This window comes from Peromyscus maniculatus, chromosome 4 (assembly GCF_049852395.1).
Source record: "Peromyscus maniculatus bairdii isolate BWxNUB_F1_BW_parent chromosome 4, HU_Pman_BW_mat_3.1, whole genome shotgun sequence".
Lineage (NCBI taxonomy): Eukaryota > Metazoa > Chordata > Mammalia > Rodentia > Cricetidae > Peromyscus > Peromyscus maniculatus.
In genome coordinates this window covers 66,082,231-66,103,848 of record NC_134855.1, presented here as the reverse complement: position 1 = coordinate 66,103,848, position 21,618 = coordinate 66,082,231, and the positions used below count along the sequence as shown (strand labels likewise).

Sequence of the window (21,618 nt, the reverse complement as noted above, 5' to 3'; positions counted from 1 at the left end):
CCATCAGGAAGTATACAAGAGGAAACAGAAAAGCCTTTTCCCATACATTACAAAAGTAGTAAGATGAGTACATCAAGGGGACTCAGTGGGAAAAACACACACAGAGAAAAAGATTTAGTAATCTAAAGAGAATGCATTTCCTAGAGAGTGGGAAAGGAACTGCATAGCTACACATAAAAACATTTCATTGGAAGTAAATGATCTTCAACAAAATATGATGGATTTATGCAATTTTGATATAGACAGTTTTGAGTATGATTTTAATTTGTTATTCTCATTGTGATAATATTTACATACTTATTTGAAGTGAATTTAAAAACAACTACTTACAGTGACAACATCTTTGTTCATCCCTGATGGTCTTGAATGTCATAAACAGTTTACATTCAGAAAAAAATTATTTTATCTGCAGATAGAGTGGTGTTACAATTATCTTTGCTGCTATGATTAATGAAAAGGAAAAAGTGGGCAATAAGGACAGTTGGGCACACAGAAACACGCTTCCCAAGATCACCCCTCCAGGAGATGCTACAGTGACCATATTTTCCACTGTGATCAAGATGAATGTGTAGCTACATAGCTGTTAGAGGTAAGACCATCAGACATTCCAGAAGAAATAGAGTACAGATAAGTTGGTCCTCATGTGAAAATATGGCTTTAAAATCTGAGCATACATGAGGTTTGATAGGGTTGGCTCAGCATTATGGTCATTTATGGAAAGACTGTAATAGTGCAAAGATGTTAAAGTGAAGTGATATGTCATTAGCACCCGAGTTTGCTGTTCTGTGAATGATCTGCAGCTTCACAACCTTTCTTAGAACTTTAAACCAAATGTGGTCTGGTGAACTTTTATTTTGATGTTTAACCTGAAATATTTTGAAAATAATTCCAACACATTTATTGCAAATAAATTCTATCTTTTCTTGGGGATATTTTTTGAGGCAGGGTCTCATTATGTAGCTCTGGATGCCCTGAAATTTACTATGTTGATCAGGCTGCCTTCCCAGTGCTGAGATTAAAGGCTTCTGCTACTATATCAGGCTAATACTATCATTTTGTGTGTGTGTGTGTGTGTGTGTGTGTGTGTGTGTGTGTGTGTGGTGTGTATTCTCTTTTATAATATTGTAAATACAATATCAATAATGGGGATATATTTTTCTTACCTTTTTATCACTTAACACACTAGAAAACTATATCATAGTAGAAGTCCTTCTGTTGTTAGTACTTAACTTTCAGTATCATATAATTGTAATCCATTATTGTAATGTGTAATGGTCTTATTTACATAGCATAATTTTATGAATATCTTAGGTCTTTGTTTAATACTTTGAACTGCATCATATTCTAATGTAAAATTTCATTTTATTTTTAGAATAAAATCTGAAGATGGGTTTATTATCATAAAAATTTAAACATGCTTATGGTTTGGGGTTATTTTCTAGCATGATTTTTTAAAAAGCATTATTTAAATAAACTAATATCATTCTAATTTATATCATTTTTCAAATGTGATTTTAAAACATTTTTCTTTTAACCAAGTTCATTTTTATATCAGCATGTGTGTAGGTGCTATTTAAGACAATACCGACATCAATATTTACAGTGTCCTTTTTTTATACTCTACAGAATATCCTGATAACAATTATAGATTTGGCTGGGGGTAGTGGTACAAGATTGGAGGTGGAGGAGAGAAGATTGGAACTTTAGAGTTTTCCTAAGCTAAACGGTGAGTGTGAGTCCAACTGGACTACATCAGAACTGACCAAGCCTCCATGAAAATGAAGAACTATTAGTTTGTTCTTCATGGACCTAAACCTTGAAGTCTGGTAGTTTGATATATTTATAGTTCCTGTTCTATGTATAGCTATTTTCTTGGGTATTTGACAGCAAAAGTAGAACTAATTTTCTATTTGGATTAGCGTGTGTGTGTGTGTGTGTGTGTGTGTGTGTGTGTGTGTGCGCACACCTTGTACTTACTATAATTTTAGATTAACACAAATAATAGAGAATACAACACTTCTGGAAATCAGTCATATAGATTCACTTGTTACTGCCAAGCTGCTTTATTGTGCACCCATGTTTCAAGTTTATGAAGAAAAGATGGATATATTTGCCTTATTCAAATAACAATGTTTACTTATATTTAGCTTAAATTTCAATTTTTGCTCTTTTGGTGTTACAGAATTCAATTTAAACTACACCTTGTGTTTGGGTCAATCATATTTTAAATGATATAAAATCATCACTCCTGTGATCATAAACCACTATTACCCTGTGCTCCCCATTCTGTATACATTTACACAAACTTTGGAAATTGTTATAATGCAGTAATGACAGTACCCATTTCGCACCAATGAGCATCTAAAGTAGAGTGTAAAAGATGAAGCTAAGAATTACTTAATTTTACAATTAACCTTGGACTTTGTTTCTCTTGGAACTTCTGTCTCAATTTGGTTTTCTTTGTAAAGGAATGCTAGCTGAATCAGGAGTCCCTTTGAGCTGGTTTCATTTGCAAGTGAATGAGTTACCCCTAGACTTGAAAGGTTACCTTACCATCAATAACATTTTGATGTTTTCAGTTGAACTCTCTCAGAATTCTTGTGGATGAGCAGGATAGCTGTTTACAGATATTTTTTCATAGATTTAACAATTCATGTAAATCTCAAATAATATATTTTATAGACTTGTTTTGCTTTTTAACATTGTATAAATAAGTAGCAAAGAATTAAGTCTCAAGATTATAAACTTTGTTCAGTGAGGAGTTTCAGTTCTCAGTTACTTATTTCCACCAATTATTATTCATAGCTCATTGGTTCATGGTCCCTGAATCATTTCTCTTTGTTACCCTGTCAAGATGTTTCATTTATACAGTAACAATGTAAGATGTTTTGCTGCTGAGAAATAGGACATGAGAAAAATAGTCCCACACTGAATTTCTTAGTATAAAAACTTCCCATTCTTTATGCTCTTTATACTTTGGGGGAACTCGTTGTTAGAGCCAGTCTCTCAAAGTCCCAGGATAAGCACCTTTGGTTAATATTTTTTAACAAATAAAATAGCAGCAGTAACCCCCGAAATGTACTGTTGACTAAAATCTTGAGAGCTGAGAAGTAGCTTTTTTTTTTTAGGAATTATTTCATTTGGTCATCATGATAACATAATTTTCAGAAAGTTTTGCTCAAGTTTTAAACTGATAAAAACTGATAAAAGTCAACTTTCAACAATTAAAACACACATACCATGCATACAGCTAAACATTTCCCTCAAGAAATGTTAATCCATTTGCAGTTTTAATGCATGTTATACTTGTAAACAAATTTCAAATGTAGCTCTGATTTTCGCGCATCCCCTATAGCACACTTGTCTCTTCTTGTATTGAACTGTTACTCACTGCAGGCTACTAGCCCTGCCACATTCCATGCTGATGACAGGCATGTCATTACCTATGGTGGGACCCCTTGCTTAGCCTTGATATGGGAAGGGGCTTGATCCTGCCCCAATTGAATGTGCCAGACTTTGTTGATTCCCCAGGGGAGGTCTTACCCATTTGGAGGAGATGAGAGGTGGGGTAGGGGAGACTGTGGTGGGAATGGGAAGAGGGATGAGACAGGGATCTTTGGTTGGTATGTAAAATGAATAAAAAAAGAAAAAAAATTCTGTTTTTGTTCATCTCTAGGTTTAGTTTCAAAAGACAAATTAATGTTTTACTTAAAAATACCCCAGATGTTGATAAAAGCTGATCATTTAAAGATAAACTATTTCTGTCCTTTAGCAAATATAATTGTTGGAAATTAATATTCAAAATGTGACTATTTAAAAATATTCCATAATTTTCCTCAATTACAGTTCTACATGCTATACAACTATATCAATCAAGACATTTATAATAGTGTATTCTTGGTGGTAATATAGTCAATTATTATAATTTTGCATAAGGATAAACTAATTTGTTGATGGTAATAATATAAATTATATGAAGCATTTTTCCCCCTCAGGATTGCAGATTTACACAAATACATTTTGCTTCCATCTTCTTGAGAATCATGCAAAACCAGAGCTTTGTCAATGAGTTTATACTCCTGGGGCTTTCTCAGAACCCAAAAGTTGAGAAAATACTGGTTGCTGTATTTTTGCTAGTCTACCTTGCAACTCTTGGTGGCAATATGATAATTGTGGCAGCCATCATCTGCAGCCCTGCACTGCTGGGCTCCCCCATGTACTTCTTCTTGGTATTTCTATCACTACTGGATGCCTGCACTTCCACTGTTGTAACACCCAAGATGATCATAGGCTTCTTCCATGACAGGAAGACCATCTCCTTTGAAGGCTGCATGACACAACTGTTTGCCATACACTTCTTCACTGCAGTGGAGGTGATTGTCCTGTCAGTTATGGCTTACGACCGCTATGTGGCCATTTGCAAGCCCCTTCACTACTCTTCTATCATGAGCAGGAGGCTCTGTGTTCTTTTGGTAGGGGTAGCATGGACTGGGGGATTCTTGCATTCTATCATACAAATTATCTTCACATTGCAGCTGCCCTTTTGTGGACCCAATGTCATTGATCATTACATGTGTGACTTGTTTCCACTACTGAAGCTTGCCTGCACTGACACTCATATATTTGTCATTTTAGTATTTGCCAACAGTGGTTCTATCTGCATTATTATCTTCTCCTTATTGCTTGTCTCCTATGGTGTCATCTTGTTCTCTCTGAGAGGCCACAGTTCTGAAGGGCGCCGTAAAGCTCTCTCCACCTGTGGATCCCACATTACAGTTGTTGTTTTGTTCTTTGTCCCATGCATATTAATATATGCACGACCTTCATCCCCATTCTCCTTTGAGAAAAACACACTTATATTTGCCAATGTCCTGACACCATTGCTCAATCCTATGGTTTACACATTCAGGAATAAAGAAATGAAGAATTCTATCAGCAAAATGTGGAAGAGATTGATAGTAGTTTCTGATAAATATTAAAGAACACTTTTACGGTTCTGAAGAGAAGAGGAATCTGTCAACATGAGCATTTGTCAAGAAGACCTGAGCTCAGTCTTACCACCCGGACAAGAAGTCAGGCATGGTAGCTCACCTTTTATTGAACAGTGTTGAAGTGCGGATAAGGGAATCCAATGGGCTCTGTGGATAGTAACTTAATCCAAAGAACAGCAAGTTCAAGGCTCAGTACAGACTTTGACAGGAAATATGGTAGAGGGCAGTGATTGGATATATATGATGCCTTTCTTATTCTCTACATTCATGTGCACCAGCACAAACACCATCCCCAAATCATGTGTAAACACATGTGTGCACAAACCCAACCACTTCCATGTCCCAGGAGACAAAAACAGTCACACTTAGAACAGTTAGTATGGAGAATAAAGTAGTCAGTATTTATTCACACAAGCATTCATGATTTGCTCATAAGGACATTACATCATTTGGTAGAAAGTGCATCAATACCAAGGGTAAGAAATCTCTTTCTGAGATCACTTGTTCATTGTGAATTAGCAACTTCTTATTGTTCCATGAAAATTAAAACAAGTTCAAGTTCATATTCTTATATATCTAAGAAAATGTTTGAAGAAATTTAACAATGATTATGCTTGTTATTACCACTATGTTTTATTTAATAAAATTTAATAAAAAAAAGAGATCGATCAAATGAAATAAATGTGTACCTGAAATTAGGGGGAAAAAAAACACACAAAACTATTCCAAGAGGAAATGGGTTTCTGAGTGACATTGTGAGACCTCAGAATCTTGAAATGCAGAGAGTGGAACAAAATCAGAATCTTATTTAGTTCCTCCAGCATCATTTGACTCCATTGAAAGGTGGGTCCCTTCATGTCTTGTAGAAAACTTGAGTAAGTTTTTCTCTTGTATGATGTCACTGTCCCAGGCCAATAAATGCAATGACCTGATTTCATATAGAAAAACCCATAAGGCTCCCCATGTTCTAGGTCGAACAAAGGCAGGTATTGGGCATCACTTACCGGCAGTACCAAGACTAAGATGCCCACATAGTGAGCATATTTCTCCCACTACTTACAGAGGAAATAAAATACACAGGGTCTAGATTTAAAATTAGTATTAAAAAGAATAATAAATTTCAATTTATTTGGTGGTTTTAGGGTACTTACTTTGAGTATACATATGAAAATGATTACATTTAAATAACTGTCAGTAGAGATCACTAAAATTAAGACATGTTACATTATTTCATGGTTTTAGTTTTACAAAGTCAATCTGTCAAGTAGAATGTGCAGGAATTTAACTTAATTATATGTTTTCCTTCATTATAAAGTGCACTGACAGGCCAATTGAATTTTATGGGTGAAAAACTAAATACTCATACTGTGTTTGTGTCTCCTTATTTTTACTTACCAGAACCAAAGTACACGATCCTGCAGAAGATATGTGGGATTGTATTGATTTCTCATTAGAAAGTGTTTAAAGAATTAAGATATTGGTAAAAAATAAATAAATAAATAAATAAATAAATAAATAAATAAATAAACCCAGTATCTAAATAAAATGTGTTGAGAGCAAATGGGTAACAAAAACACACATGTATTAGGGTGATTTGCCCACCTATTCACTGTCTGTCATGTGTCTGACTCATACCAGATGTGGATTTTTAATGTCCTTGCTCTACTCATAGAGGTTTTTACTATTGAATAATTCACTTGTCTTTATGCATTAGTTTAGAAAATTCAGACTTGTTATTATTTGTTCAATTGATTTATGAAGTTGTGAATTCAATTTTGAGCTGAAAATATGAAATAAAACAGTCTTAACTTCAATCCAATGTCCAAAATAGATGTTTTCACCATATGTCAGTTTCAAATATTATTTATGAATATTTAAATTATCTCCAATTAATAATTGTAGACTATGGCAAGGATATACCAGGAGAAAAGAAATTACAAATTTTAGACACAAAATAACACTGAAACCCATCTGCCTGTTTTACATCCCTACTAGTTTAAAGATTAGAATTTGCTAAGATTCTTCTAACAGATGTTATTTCAGCTCTTTTTTGTTTTATTGAAAATAGAATTTTTTTTGTACAATATATTCTGATTATGCTTTCCCTCCCTTAACTCCTCCCAAATCCTCTTCACCTCCCCACTCACCCAAAAGTTATACCATTTTCTCTCTCTCTCATTAGATAGAGCAGACATTTAAAAAATAATAAAATAAGATAAAACAATAATATAAAGTAAAACAGAATAGGACAAAACAAACAAATAGAAAAAAAAAGAGCCAAAGAAAATACAAGAAACACATATAGACACAGAGATACACGTATTTGCAGACACAGAAATCATTTAAAAATACAAAACTGGAAATCATAACATATAAACAAAAGACCAGTATGATTAAAAAAAAAAATAAAAGTTCTGACAAAGCATTATGAGATGAAAAGCCTTCCAAAATACTTTTGAGTTCATTTGTGTTGGACAGATACTGCTGGGCAAGTGGCCTGCACTCAAGTATGATTTGTATATCAGAGAGACTCCATTGGAGAAAAATAGTTTTCCTTTGTGAGTAGTTACAAATTGGGGATAGCATCTAGGTAAAGGTAACTTGTCTGTAATCCAGTAAATAATCCCCTATCTGTGGTAATGTGAGGAACTGCTCTTAAATCCATATGCATATAGTAGAAAAACCAGTTGGTGATAAGAAGATTCAGAAGATGGGAGAGATGAGAGGAGACAGTTATGGGTTACAATATGATCATAATATATTGTATACATGTATAAAATTCTAAATCTAAGTAAAAAGTGAAACATATTATTAGAGGACATTTATAATATTCCTATTAATATATAACTTTCATATATTTATATATAAAATACTGAATAGTGTTTCACAATGTATATTATCTTTATAGATTAATTGCTACAGTTCCTCTGACAAAAGCATTTTGTTCCACTTCTGCACAGAGAAATTGTATTCCAATATAAAATGGTGTACTATTTCTCAAACTAATTATATATGAAATTATTAGCAAACAGAAAAATTCTCATAAATAAAGAAATGCAATATAACATTAAATTCACAAATACCACATTGCATGTTGCTTGAGTCCTGGAACCCTGGCTAGGGTCAGTGAAGGAATGAAGGAAGGACAGACACACAGATACATACAGAAAAACTAGGGTCAGATAGGATGTGTGCTCTTGTGAAGCTGCACTTCCTAGCACCACAGCTTGGATCTTTAGAGTGTTATATACAGCACAGAAGGAAGCCTTAGTTAATCTCTGTAGCAGGTCTCTGTAGGTGAGCAGTATCAAGCTGTAGGTATCAGGGAGGATAAAGCTGCAGCTGCTAGTTTTCATACACACTAATGAATCATAGATATACACTTGTACTTGGACATAGGATATCCTTGTCTTTCTGAACCTGACTTGTATAGGTATGGCTTTGTCAATATCACATGGATATTAGGTCTTAGAATCCTCTGCATAGTCAAACCCATGTCAAAAATATACATTCTTTCAAGATTTCACTCATCCAAGGCTTCCTTTGATTCCTACAACATAGATGCATGCATGTAAAAAATGGAATTGAACTGTGTTTTACAATCTCATGGGGGAAGAAATTTCACAAATCCTGGGGGACTAAGAATTGGTCTCATAGATTCATGATGTCTCAGGAAAACATCTTCAAATTTCAGATGCAGTGATGGAGGAATTTTGGAGCCTTCATTTATGTTTTATTTAGTAACCATGATGAACATACTTAAAACATTGACTTTGGTCACACAATCTTTTTTAAGGAAAGGAATCTAAGCATTGGGGTTTATTGTATTCTCTCAAGAACAAGTAGTTATGAAATAAAATAAATGGATACAACACACTGCCCCGAATACCCAATTGTTAAATCATTTTATCACAAATTAAAAAGCACTTCTGATAGACAATCCATAGTGTGGCTTCTGTGCCTCACCAAGTATAACTTTTATGAAAAAGTCTGCATAGACATGTTTTACATTCAGCCATGACCAAGATTCTCTGCTTATTTCTATCTCTTCCTTCCACATCTAAGGGCCATCAGGAGAACATCTCTGGCAACGAGAATGAGGATGTTAATAAAATGATACATGAGTAAAATTGAGAATAGGCCTTAACAATGGATAATTGCTCACATGCTAAAATAACTGATTTTATAGTGCAAATTCTTGCCTTCAGTCCTTCCTTACTAGAAAGTTTTTCCCTTAATTTCTTCTGAGCATGTATTTATTCAAGTATAATGAAATTAAACACATTTTAGCCTTTTATCTTTAGCTGAAACCAAATAATTTAGAAATGCAATAGAAGTTTATTTTTCTAGTGTTTCTTCAATGATATTTTGTTGTTTTAAGTGTAAGTTCATCTATGTAGTAGTAACTCAGTATTTTACAGTTGGGTTAAGGGTATGCTTTGAGCTTCCGGATGAATGCTGACACAGGGACATAATAAACTGCAGTGCTCCCTTACCTCACAGAAGTATTGATAGAGATTTCAAAATGCTCTATTTCCACAGAAACACCCAACATGGTACAGAGAATGTCGCTTCAGTCAGAAATAATGAAAAATCACAGAGTGAAGTCTTCTGGTTTGACCATTCTCACTTCATTTCTCATAAACATTAGGTCTTACTTCAGAACTGTTCAGGAAATCTAAATGGCTAAACTTCTGAACTGTTTCAGTGCTGGTAGTTGTGTCTCCCAACTCTCTCTTAAAATGAAGTGAATCACCAAGTCATCAAAGAGAAGTTTCAGAAATCCATTAGGAAAAACATGAAAGGAAACAGAAAATTTATTTCTTTTGTATTTCAGAAATTGTAAGAGAAGTAAAGTGTAGACATTTAGGGAAGTTAGAAAAAGCAACATTGAGAAGAGAGAAAAATGATTAGTAATCTGAAGAGAATGTCCTTCCTACAGTCATGGAAAGATTTGCTTAGTCACAAACACAAGCAAGAAATATGTCTTTCACTGAAAGATAACATTTTCAGATAAAAATTGTAATGTGCTCACAGATCTAAAGATACAGGACAATTTAAAATAGGATTTTAATGTACTATCATCATTGATAATAACAGTATTTTTAGCATACAATTATAAACAACAAGTTATAATTATAACCATTCTCCTCACTCCTCTGATAATTTTGTATGATAAATATACTGCACAGTTAACAAAGATGTTCTAGTATATGTGGATAGATTAGTTCTATAATTAACTTTGAATGGGAAGGAAGTAGCAGGCCAAGTGGATGGTAGAGCTAAGGAGGCACACTTCCCTAAGTCACTGATCAGGAAATGACTCAGTGGCCACATTGTCCAATGTGAGGGATCCCTGAGCTATAATTTTTCAATGCATGGTTGTTAGAGGAGAGAACATCATGAAATAAATCAGGAGAACAACAAAGAAAATGAAATAGTTCCTACATGACAATAGGATTTGATATCAAAGGGCATTGTAGGTGGGAAAGGTTATGATAGTATGGTCATTCATGGAAAGATGATAACAGATTAAGATTGCCATTATAAGATGGATACCCTGTTACATTAGTTCACTAGGTCCACTTTTGGTTAATTATTTGATTAAAATTAAAATACTTAAAATTACAAATAAAGTCTACCATTTTATGTCACTCTAAATATATGTTATAGAATATACTTAATTCATTAATAAATGGATATTTCATTTTCTAGGGGGCATTTACCCACCAACCACACAGCTCCCCAGAGTTTTCTTGAGTGCGAGCAGCAGGAAATATTAATAGAAGGATTTAGATTGTGGAGATGAACAGATAGAAAATACAGGATAGCCTCGAGAGGGCCTGGAACCTATTCCAATGGGCCCTGACTGTTTCTGCCCCAGGGTATTTATAGAGATGCCAAAGGGTGGAGCAAAAGACCTCCTCCCCCAGCACAACCAAGTGCAAACCATTTCAGACACCTGCACTCAGGCCCATGGCCCTAATCATCCTCTATGTGGACCTGCTGGGTAAAGCCATGAGGAACCTGAAAAACAATTTTCCTCTTCTTTTCTTTCTTAAACATTTAGAACACTTCATTTTTCATGTATATAATTAAGGTTTTATTTATAGAATCATGTGATAGTAATTTTTAACAGTCTTATTTATATATCTTAACTTGAAGGTTTTCCTTTTTCACTTTCCAATATTTTAACACCATATTATATTCTATTTTCAAATTTCCTCATTTGATTTTTAGAAAAAAAACTTTGGGTACGGAGTTCTGTTTTAAAAATAAAAACATGCTTAGGGGGCTGCAATTATTTTTCAATATGTGCTCTAAAAATTTTCATGAATGAAGAGATGTCAAAATAATTGAATATATTTTTAAATGTGATTATAAAAAGACCATTTCTTTTAATGGTTTAAATATTTCATCTCAATTGGATATGCAGACACTGATTAAAATAATGCTGTCATTAATTGCTACATGTTCCTTTTGATAGAATATGATATAAAGTTCTATGGGTTGTTTTGCCTGTGGCAGCAGGAGTTTGTAATATCAGTACTTAGAGAAGAAACAAGGATCAAAAGTTCAGAGTTACCATAAGATACAACAGTTAATTTGATTTCAGCCTGGGTGACATTAGGCCTTGTCAACCCCACTAAAATAGCCTTTCTTGGACAAAATTCCTTGTGGTGTGGTAGGTATCTCAATTACACATGGCTAGTACATATCAAATTATTTGTTATATACTTTTAAAATATATTTTAGTACTTTTTAGATAAATTTTCACATGTATACCATGTATTGTAATCATATCCACTTCTCTTCTTAGAAACCCCCAAACAGAAAGTAGATATTTAAAAACTTATTTTTAACGTTTTTAGGGAGTCTAATTTTAAATAACATAAATAAAACAGTATAGCAGGTTCTAGGATATAACTCATTTGATTCTGTCACATTGTTTATCATTTATACATTTGTCAGTACAATGAAGTATACAAGTACGTAATTGCCTCATCTAAGTAGCAAATTCGATTTATGTTTGGACCATGTTTCAACTATTATCTTTTTTTTTTTTGGTTTTTCAAGACAGGGTTACTCTGTGTAATTTTGATGCCTGTCCTGGGTCTCACTCTGTAGACCAGGCTGGCCTTGAACTCACAGAGATCCACCTGCCTCTGCCTCCTGAGTGCTGGGATTAAAGGCATGTACCACCACCACCTGGCTCAGCTATTATCTTTTAAATATTCTATGATTCAATTCAGACTACACCTCTTGTTTAAGCCAATTTTCTTCTAAATGGTAGTATCATAAGCACTGTGACCACATATCATGATTACATTGTACCGTCCACTGTGGATGTTTTAACTTATGTTTTAGAAATTACTTTAATGTAGAAGTGATGCTGTCAATAATTAAGAACTATGGAGCATCTTAAATAGAACATAAAACAAAAAGCCAAGATTTAGTTCATATTTACATTGGGCTTTGTTCCATTGGAACTTCCCATTCAAGTCGGTTTCCTTTTTCCAAGAAAGCTATCTGAAACAGAAATGCTCTCGAGTACAGGGGCCAAAGAACTGTACCATTGATTATTAAGTCCGTTAGAATCATTGTGTACTGAAACCATCATAACCTCCTGCAATCAATGAAATAAAGCAGTTTACTTTGCAAATAAAAATGAACAAAATCCCTCATGAGCTTTGGCTATGCAAATGTAAGACTCTAAAATTATTATCTCAGCTCTGTGTCATTCTATGGAAAAACTTATTTTTGATATTCAACTTCTCTTAATACATTTATTATTTCATCATTATTTTTATGTGATTTTTATAAAAGCTTTCTTGAATTCCACTTTTATAATCAAAATCTAAGGCTTATGGAATTTTAGTGTCATAAAGTCACGTGATCTGTGTCACAAAAAATGGTGAGGATCTGGATCTGAATACAAGAGTCTAGAGCATTTTCCTTTTCATTTCTAAGTGTCATCATTGTACAAAATGCTGAGTTTCATTACGATATTTCAGGCATATGTAGCATGCCCTGTGCTTTGCTTATTCATTGTACTTCTCTGGCATTTCTGTGCTGTCGCTGAATGATAACGGGTAAATTGACTTCTTTGTCTATCATTTTTGATCACTATCTGATCCAGTCACTCATAGAATTTCTTTATATCCTGTCTTTGCTTTGGTTTTAGCTCATGAGTGGATACAGACTTCATATTACATATGCTAGAGCTAGACTATTTATGTAGTGTTTAAGGAAGATCTGTCAACGAGTAAAGCAATTGTGTCTTACTCAATTTAATAAATTTCCCTTACTATGGTTAGTCTAGTTAATAAATTTCCCTTATTATGGAAATGTTACCATGAGTGCCTTTTTTGCTCTTTCTGTTTGAGCCTCTGCTACTCTTGGAGATGAGCATACAAGCTATTTATGAACATGTTTTTTAGTGAATTTTAAATCATGTCTTGTAGAATAGTATTTTCTTAAACAAAATAATATTGCATAAGAAAGAGCCAATTAATTAATCCTCAAGGGCCTAAATTATATTGAACAAGTTGATGCTCTTTAACTATGTGTTTCTACAAATTTTCATGTATAGGGGATTGGTCCATCACCTTCTGAATCATCCTTTACTCTCTTCTCTTTATGAATATACTTCACTCACACACAGACAACATAAAAAATGCTTTAATATTTATAGAGAAGAAACTAGATCGAACAGCAGTGCAATAAAATTCTCACTAAGAAAAAACACCCTCATACTTAGTTGATTTCACGATGTCCTGAGGGCACGGGAGCCTGTTTCTCTAAAATTCCCGGGTTAATATGTTTTCTCTTTAATTTAAATATTTATTATAACTCTTACATAAATAGAAAAACAATAATCACCCTGCCTCCTATATTGACTAGGATGTTGAATTGTGAGTAGCAGCCAATATTTTTGCACTAATTTTACTCTGATGCTATGACAATACTATGATTTTTATAAACCTTTGATTATGTTTTAAAATGATGAATTAAAAGAGAAATTATAACACTTTCAACATATGCATCATGTGTAGTGCTGACACACTCCACAGCTATTTCAGTATTATGAAGAATAAATTGATTTATCTGAAGTTCCAATCTACTTTGTACTTTTAAAGATATTTAAAATATGAGCATGATTTTATGAGGACTCTGCGGTAATTTGCCTTTTCCTCTGTTTGCTGATAAGGAAATGCTCCTACCAGTCACAGCAGGTTATTCACTCCTGCATTATACAATTTGAATTTCTGACAAAATAGTAAGTTATAGCATTTTTTTAGCATCTACAATATAGTTACAAATTGCCTTTTAATATTTAACATAAAAATCTCCCAGATATTGATGAAAATGGGCACTTGAAAGATAAACTTTCTCTCTACTAACACAAATAGATACTGTCAACATTAATAACAAAAAATGATTTTTTTAAGTAATCAATAATTTTTCTGCCTCAATTCTGCATATCACACAACTATAATCTTAGAATTTTTCCAGTATTCTATTCATAGTGGTAATAAGATCAATTAATTTAATTTTGCATGAGAATTCAACAGTATTGATTTAAATACCAGAAACTTCTATGTCATATTTTTATCATATTTGCAGATTTACATGAACACATTTTGCTTATGTCTCCCTCTTGAGAATCATGGAAAACATGAGTTTTGTCAATGAGTTTATACTCCTGGGGCTTTCTCAGAACCCAAATATTGAGAAAATACTGTTTGTTGTATTTTTGTTGTTCTAACTAGAAACAATTGGAAATAAAATAATAATTGTGGCAACCATGATCTCTACCCCTGCATTGCTGGAGTCCCCATGTACTTCTTGATATTCCTGTCACTACTAGATGTAATGTACTTCTATTGTTGTCACACCCAAGCCTATTGCAGACTTCCTCTATGAGAGGAAGACCATCTCCTTTGAATGCTTCATGACACAACAATTTACTGTCCATTTTTTTTAACTGGTGTGGAGGCAATTGTCCCTAAAGCTATGGCCTAAGACTGCTATCTAGCCATTTGCAAACCCCCATTACCACTCTTCTATCAAGACCAGGACAATCTGTGGCATTTTGCTTGTGGTAACCTGGGAAGAGGGGATTCTTGCATTATGTTACACAAATTATCTTTACTTTGCAGCTGCCCTTCTGTGGAACCAATATTATTGATCATTATATATTTGACTTATTCCCACTCCTGAAGCTTGCTTTCACTGACACACATTTTTTCATTTTGTTGTCTGCAAATAGTGGTTCCATCTGCATCATTATCTTCTTCTTACTGTTTGTCTCTTATGGAGCTGTCTTGTTCTCTCTGAGAACCCATAGCTCTGGAAGTTGATGTAAAGCTCTCTCTACCTGTGGAGGCCATGCTACAGTTGTGGTTTTGTTATTTGTCCCATACATATTAATATATGCATAAACTACATGGCCATTTTCTGGTGAGAAATACATGGTTACATTTGTCAATGTCTTGACACGATTGCTCAATCCTATGGCATACATTTTCAGGAATAAGGAAATGAAGAATACCATCAGGAAAATGTGGAAATTAATAGTGATCATTGATAACTAATAAAATATTATACTTTCAGTGCTGAAGAGTAATTGCTAATGAATTATTATGATATGAATTGGGATTCTCAAAACCCATTTCAGAAGCCAGTCATGTCAGTACACGATTAACGCAATGCTCATAAGATTGAGGCCAGTAGATCCCATGGGCCACCAGACCATTAATCCTCCCTAACAGAGTTCCAAGCTTAGTGGACAACTTGGCATACGGTAATGAGGTTTAGTCGCATAGATATTCATAGTCAGTACTTTCTTTTGTCTCTATGTTCATGTGCATGGTGACAAATATCATCCACCACTCACATATATACATTGATATATCTCACACCACACAACAGAAACACATATACATTTGTACACAAATAACAACTTACACTTAGAAAACTAAAAGCAAAGGATAAAGATGCTAATATTGATTCAGACAGGTATGACATTCATGAACTCACTCTGAAGACATGTCAGTTTATAAAATATAAAACAATATCAGGGTGGAAAAATGTTTCTGAGTGCAAGTATTCACTTTGAATTGACTGCTCTATATTATTACATGGTAATTAAAACCTGTTCAATTTTATGTTCTCCTGAATCCAGTGAAGTATTAGAAGGGACTGTTTGAATTGAAACTATTAGAATTCTTGGTATTCACACTATTTTTTTCAGTTAAAAAGTTTACTGAAAAAAAGGCTTATTTGAAATTAGGAAAAGAAAAATTGAAATATATTCTAAGGTAAAACAGGTTTTTAAACTACATTGTGAGACCTCAGAACCACAAAACACAGATAGAAGAGCAAAAACAGAACCTCCTCTCTAGGTGCCCCTGCATCACCTACTTCAATGTGCTCTGTTACCTTATTTCATAGAGAAATACCCATAAGTACCTCCTGTTCAAGTACAAAGAAAGAGGACTTTGGACGTTATTTTCCCATCAATACCAAGTGTAAGATGTTGAGATAGTGACCATATTAATCCAGAAACAACAGATTTTAGCCTAGGGACCTAGGGTAAAGCCAGATTGTTTTAAAAATAAATAAATAAAAAACATAGCAATAACCCCCGACTTCCCTTCTGGACCAGAGGTGAGTATCTGGGTCCAAACCGGACCCCATCCCTGGGTACCAGCCACTCCGCGAAGACCTGCCCAACTTGGCACCAGGTTCTGGCCACCGGGCAGCTCCCCTTCTAGCCCCACCGGGAGGGATCCCCTGTTCCAAGCCCCCCCGGCAGCCCCTGCAATCTCCGCGCCCTGCCCCCACGCCCATCTGCCCGAGACCACAGCCACCTCCTGAGACTTAGAGACCGGCCCCCAGCTCCCAGCCTGCCCCCGACTTCTCTTCTGGACCAGGGGCCCATCTGCCCGAGACCACAGCCACTTCCTGAGACTTAGAGACTGGTCCCCAGCTCTCAGCCTGTCCCCGACTGCCATTCTGGACCAGAGCCTGCCCCGGACTTCCCATCTGGACCAGAGAGTTGGACAAGAGAACTCCCTTTTGGACAAGAGAGAGAGTCTTCCTGAATCTGTCAGCTCTTTCTGAAACAAGTACACTGATAAGACCAAGAAGGAACCACAAGGAGATGGGCAGACGTCAAGGCAGAAGTACATACAACAAAATGAAGAGCAATACAGCATCACCAGAACCTAGCCCGCCTCCAACATCTAGACCTGAACACCAAAAATTGGAAGAAGCAGAAGAAAGTAGCCTTATGAGTAACTTCATGAAGAAGGTAGAGGCTTGTGTAGAGGAAAAGACAAGAAAATTGGAAGAACGCTGTAAACAACTAGAGGAAAGGGCAAACAAATTAGAAGAAAACAATAAAGCCCTCCAAGAAAACAATAAAGCCCTCCAAGAAAACAATAAATTCCTGGAAGAAAACAATAAAGTCCTGCAAGAAAACAATAAAGCACTGAAAGAAAATCATGAAAAAGTAATGAAACAAACAAAGGAAACAGTCCAAGAACTGAAAAGGGAAATTGAAAAAATAAAGAAGACACAAACAGAGGGAATGCTGAAAATAGAAAACCTGAGTAAAAGATCGGGAACTTCAGATGCAAGTATAACCAACAGAATGCAAGAGATGGAAGAGAGGATTTCTGGCATTGAAGACACAGTAGAAGAAATAGTTTCATCAGTCGAAGGAAACACTAAAGCCAACAAAGTCATGAACCAAAATGTCCAAGAAATTTGGGACACCATGAAAAGACCAAACCTATGAATTATAGGGATAGAAGAAGGTGAAGAATACCAACTCAAAGGCACAGAAAATATATTCAACAAAATTATAGAAGAAAACTTTCCCAACTTAAAGAAGGAAATGCCTATGAAGATACAAGAAGCCTATAGAACACCAAACAGACTAGACCCCCAAAAAAAGTCCCCTCGACACATAATAATTAAACAACCAAATGTACAGAATAAAGAAAGAATATTAAGAGCAGCCAAGGAAAAAGGCCAAATGACCTATAAAGGTAAACCCATCAGAATAACACCCGACTTCTCAATGGAGACTTTGAAAGCCAGAAGGACCTGGACAGATGTAATGCAGACACTAAGAGACCATGGATGCCAGCCCAGACTAATATACCCAGCAAAACTTTCAATCATCATAGATGGAAGGAACAAGACATTCTAAGACAAAGCCAGATTTAAACAATACCTATCCACAAACCCAGCCCTACAGAAAGCACTAGAAGGAAAATTCCAACCGAGGGAAGTCAGATACACACTTGAAAACACAGGCAATAGATAAAGCCACAACAGTAAACCCCAAAGAAGAGAAGTACACACACACTACCACCAAAAATAACAGGGATGAAGAATCACTGGTCATTAATATCCCTTAATTTCAACGGACTTAATTCACCTATAAAAAGACATAGACTTACAGAATGGATATGAAAGCAGGACCCATCTTTCTGCTGCATACAAGAAACACATCTCAAATTCAAAGACAGACACTACCTAAGAATAAAAGGCTGGGAAAATACTTTTCAATCAAATGGTCTTAAGAAACAAGCAGGGGTAGCCATCCTGATATCCAACAAAATAGACTTCAAACTAAAATCAATCAAAAGAGATCAAGAAGGACATTACATCCTCGTCACAGGAAAGATCGACCAAGATGAAGTTTCAATTCTGAACATATATGCCCCAAACACAAGGGCACCCACATATGTAAAAGAAACATTACTAAAGCTTAAACCACATATAAAACCCCACACATTAATAGTGGGAGATCTCAACACCCCACTTTCACCACTGGACAGATCTCCCAAATCGAAACTTAACAGAGAAATAAAGGACTTAACTGATGTCATGACCCAATTGGACCTAATAGATATCTACAGAACATTCCATTCTAACAAGAAAGAACATACTTTCTTCTCAGCACCCCATGGAACTTTCTCTAAAATCGACCACATACTTGGCCACAAAGCAAATCTCAACAGATACAAAACAATCAGAATCACCTCCTGTGTTCTATCAGACCACCATGGTTTAAAGCTAGATTTCAACAACAACAAAAACCACAGAAAACGTACAATCTCATGGAAACTGAATAATACTCAACTGAATCACCAATGGGTTAAGGAAGAAATAAAGAAAGAAATTAAAGACTTCCTAGAGATCAATGAAAATGAAGACACCACATTCCCAAACTTATGGGACACTATGAAAGCAGTGTTAAGAGGGAAATTCATAGCACTAAATGCCCACATAAAGAAGTTGGAGAAATCCCACACTAGTGACTTAACAGCACACCTGAAAGCTCTAGAACAAGAAGAAGCAAAGTCTCCCAGAAAGAATAGATGCCAGGAAATTATCAAAGTGAGAGGTGAAATTAATAAATTAGAAACTAAGAGAATAATACAAAAAATAAATGAAACAAAGAGTTGGTTCTTTGAGAAAATCAACAAGATAGACAAGCCCTTATCCAAACTAACCAAAAGACAGAGAGAGAGAATCCAAATCAACAAAATCAGAAATGAAAAGGGGGACATAACAACAGACATTGAGGAAATCCAGAGAATTATAAGGTCATATTTCAAAAACCTCTACTCCACAAAACTGGAAAACCTAAAAGAAATGGACATTTTTCTGGATAGATACCACATACCTAAGTTAAATCAAGACCAGATAAACTATTTAAATAGTCCAATAACCCCTAAGGAAATAGAAACAGTCATTAAAGGTCTCCCAACCAAAAAAAGCCCAGGACCAGATGGTTTCAGCGCAGAATTCTACCAGATCTTCAAAGAAGAGTTAATACCAATACTCTCTAAAATGTTCCACATAATAGAAACAGAAGGAACATTACCAAACTCCTTCTATGAGGCTACAATTACCCTGATTCCTAAACCAAACAAGGATGCAACAAAGAAAGAGAACTACAGACCGATCTCCCTCATGAACATTGATGCAAAAATACTCAATAAAATACTGGCAAACAGACTCCAAGAACACATCAGAACAATTATCCACCATGATCAAGTAGGCTTCATCCCAGGGATGCAAGGGTGGTTCAACATACGAAAGTCCATCAATGTAATACACCATATAAACAAACTCAAAGAAAAAAAGCACATGATCATCTCACTAGATGCAGAAAAGGCATTTGACAAAATCCAACACCCCTTCATGATAAAAGTCTTGGAGCGATCAGGAATACAGGGAACATACCTAAACATAATAAAGGCAATATATAGCAAACCAACAGCCAACATCAAATTAAATGGGGAGAAACTCAAAGCAATTCCACTAAAATCAGGAACGAGACAAGGCTGTCCACTCTCCCCATACTTATTCAATATAGTACTTGAAGTTCTAGCCAGAGCAATAAGACAACATAAGGAGATTAAGGGGATTCAAATTGGAAAGGAAGAAGTCAAGCTTTCCCTATTTGCAGACGACATGATAGTATACTTGAGTGACCCCAAAGATTCCACCCAGGAATTGATAAAGCTTATAAACACCTTCAGCAACATAGCAGGATACAAGATCAACTCAAAAAAATCAGTAGCCCTCCTATATACAATGGACAAAAAAGCTGAGAAGGCAATTACAGATACATCACCCTTTACAATAGCCAAAAATGACATAAAATACCTTGTGGTAACACTAACCAAGCAAGTGAAGGACCTATATGACAAGAACTTTAAGTCCCTGAAAAAAGAAATTGAAGAAGATGTCAGAAAATGGAAAGATCTCCCATGCTCATGGATAGGCAGGATTAACATAGTAAAAATGGCAATCTTACCAAAAACAATTTACAGATTCAATGCAATCCCCATCAAAATACCAACACAATTCTTCACAGACCTGGAAAGAACAATACTCAACTTCATATGGAAAAACAAAAAACCCAGGATAGCTAAAAGAAACCTGTACAATAAAACAACTTCTGGAGGCATCACAATCCCAGACTTCAAGCTCTACTATAGAGCTACAGTAATAAAAACAGCCTGGTATTGGCATAAAAACCGACATGTGGACCAATGGAATCGAATTGAAGACCCTGACATTAACCCACATACCTATGGACATATAATTTTTGACAAAGAAGCCAAAAGTGTACAATGGAAAAAAGAAAGCATCTTCAACAAATGGTGCTGGCATAACTGGATATCAGCGTGTAGAAGGCTGCAAATAGATCCATATCTGTCACCGTGCACAAAACTTAAGTCCAAGTGGATCAAAGACCTCAACATAAATCCAGCTACTCTGAACCTGCTAGAAGAGAAAGTAGGAAATAGTCTTGAACGCCTTGGCATAGGAGATCACTTCCTAAATATAACACCAGTAGCGCAGACACTGAGAGAAACAATCAATCAATGGGACCTCTTGAAACTGAGAAGCTTTTGTAGAGCAAAGGATACATTCAACAAGGCAAAGCGACAGCCTACAGAATGGGAAAAGATATTCACCAACCCCACATTGGACAGAGGACTGATATCCAGAATATATAAGGAACTCAAGAAATTAGACATCAAAAGGACCAATAGTCCAATTGAGAAATGGGCTTTAGAACTAAACA

The 21,618-nt window shown here is 35.2% G+C and overlaps 1 protein-coding gene and 1 pseudogene across 1 annotated transcript; both read left to right on the top strand.

Moving 5' to 3' along the window:
- The first annotated feature begins 4,043 nt into the window (after positions 1–4,043).
- LOC102921727 (olfactory receptor 4C15-like) lies at positions 4,044–4,979 on the top strand. Its single transcript, XM_006996955.3, has one exon. It carries the CDS (start codon positions 4,044–4,046, stop codon positions 4,977–4,979), a length of 936 nt encoding a protein of 311 aa, XP_006997017.1.
- Positions 4,980–14,661: 9,682 nt separating this feature from the next.
- On the top strand, positions 14,662–15,589 carry LOC102926707 (olfactory receptor 4C15-like; annotated as a pseudogene).
- Positions 15,590–21,618: the final 6,029 nt, after the last annotated feature.

Bases quoted from the DNA above. Each gene is read 5' to 3' on its own strand.
- LOC102921727 (XM_006996955.3), top strand. From the start codon at position 4,044: ATGCAAAACCAGAGCTTTGTCAATGAGTTTATACTCCTGGGGCTTTCT.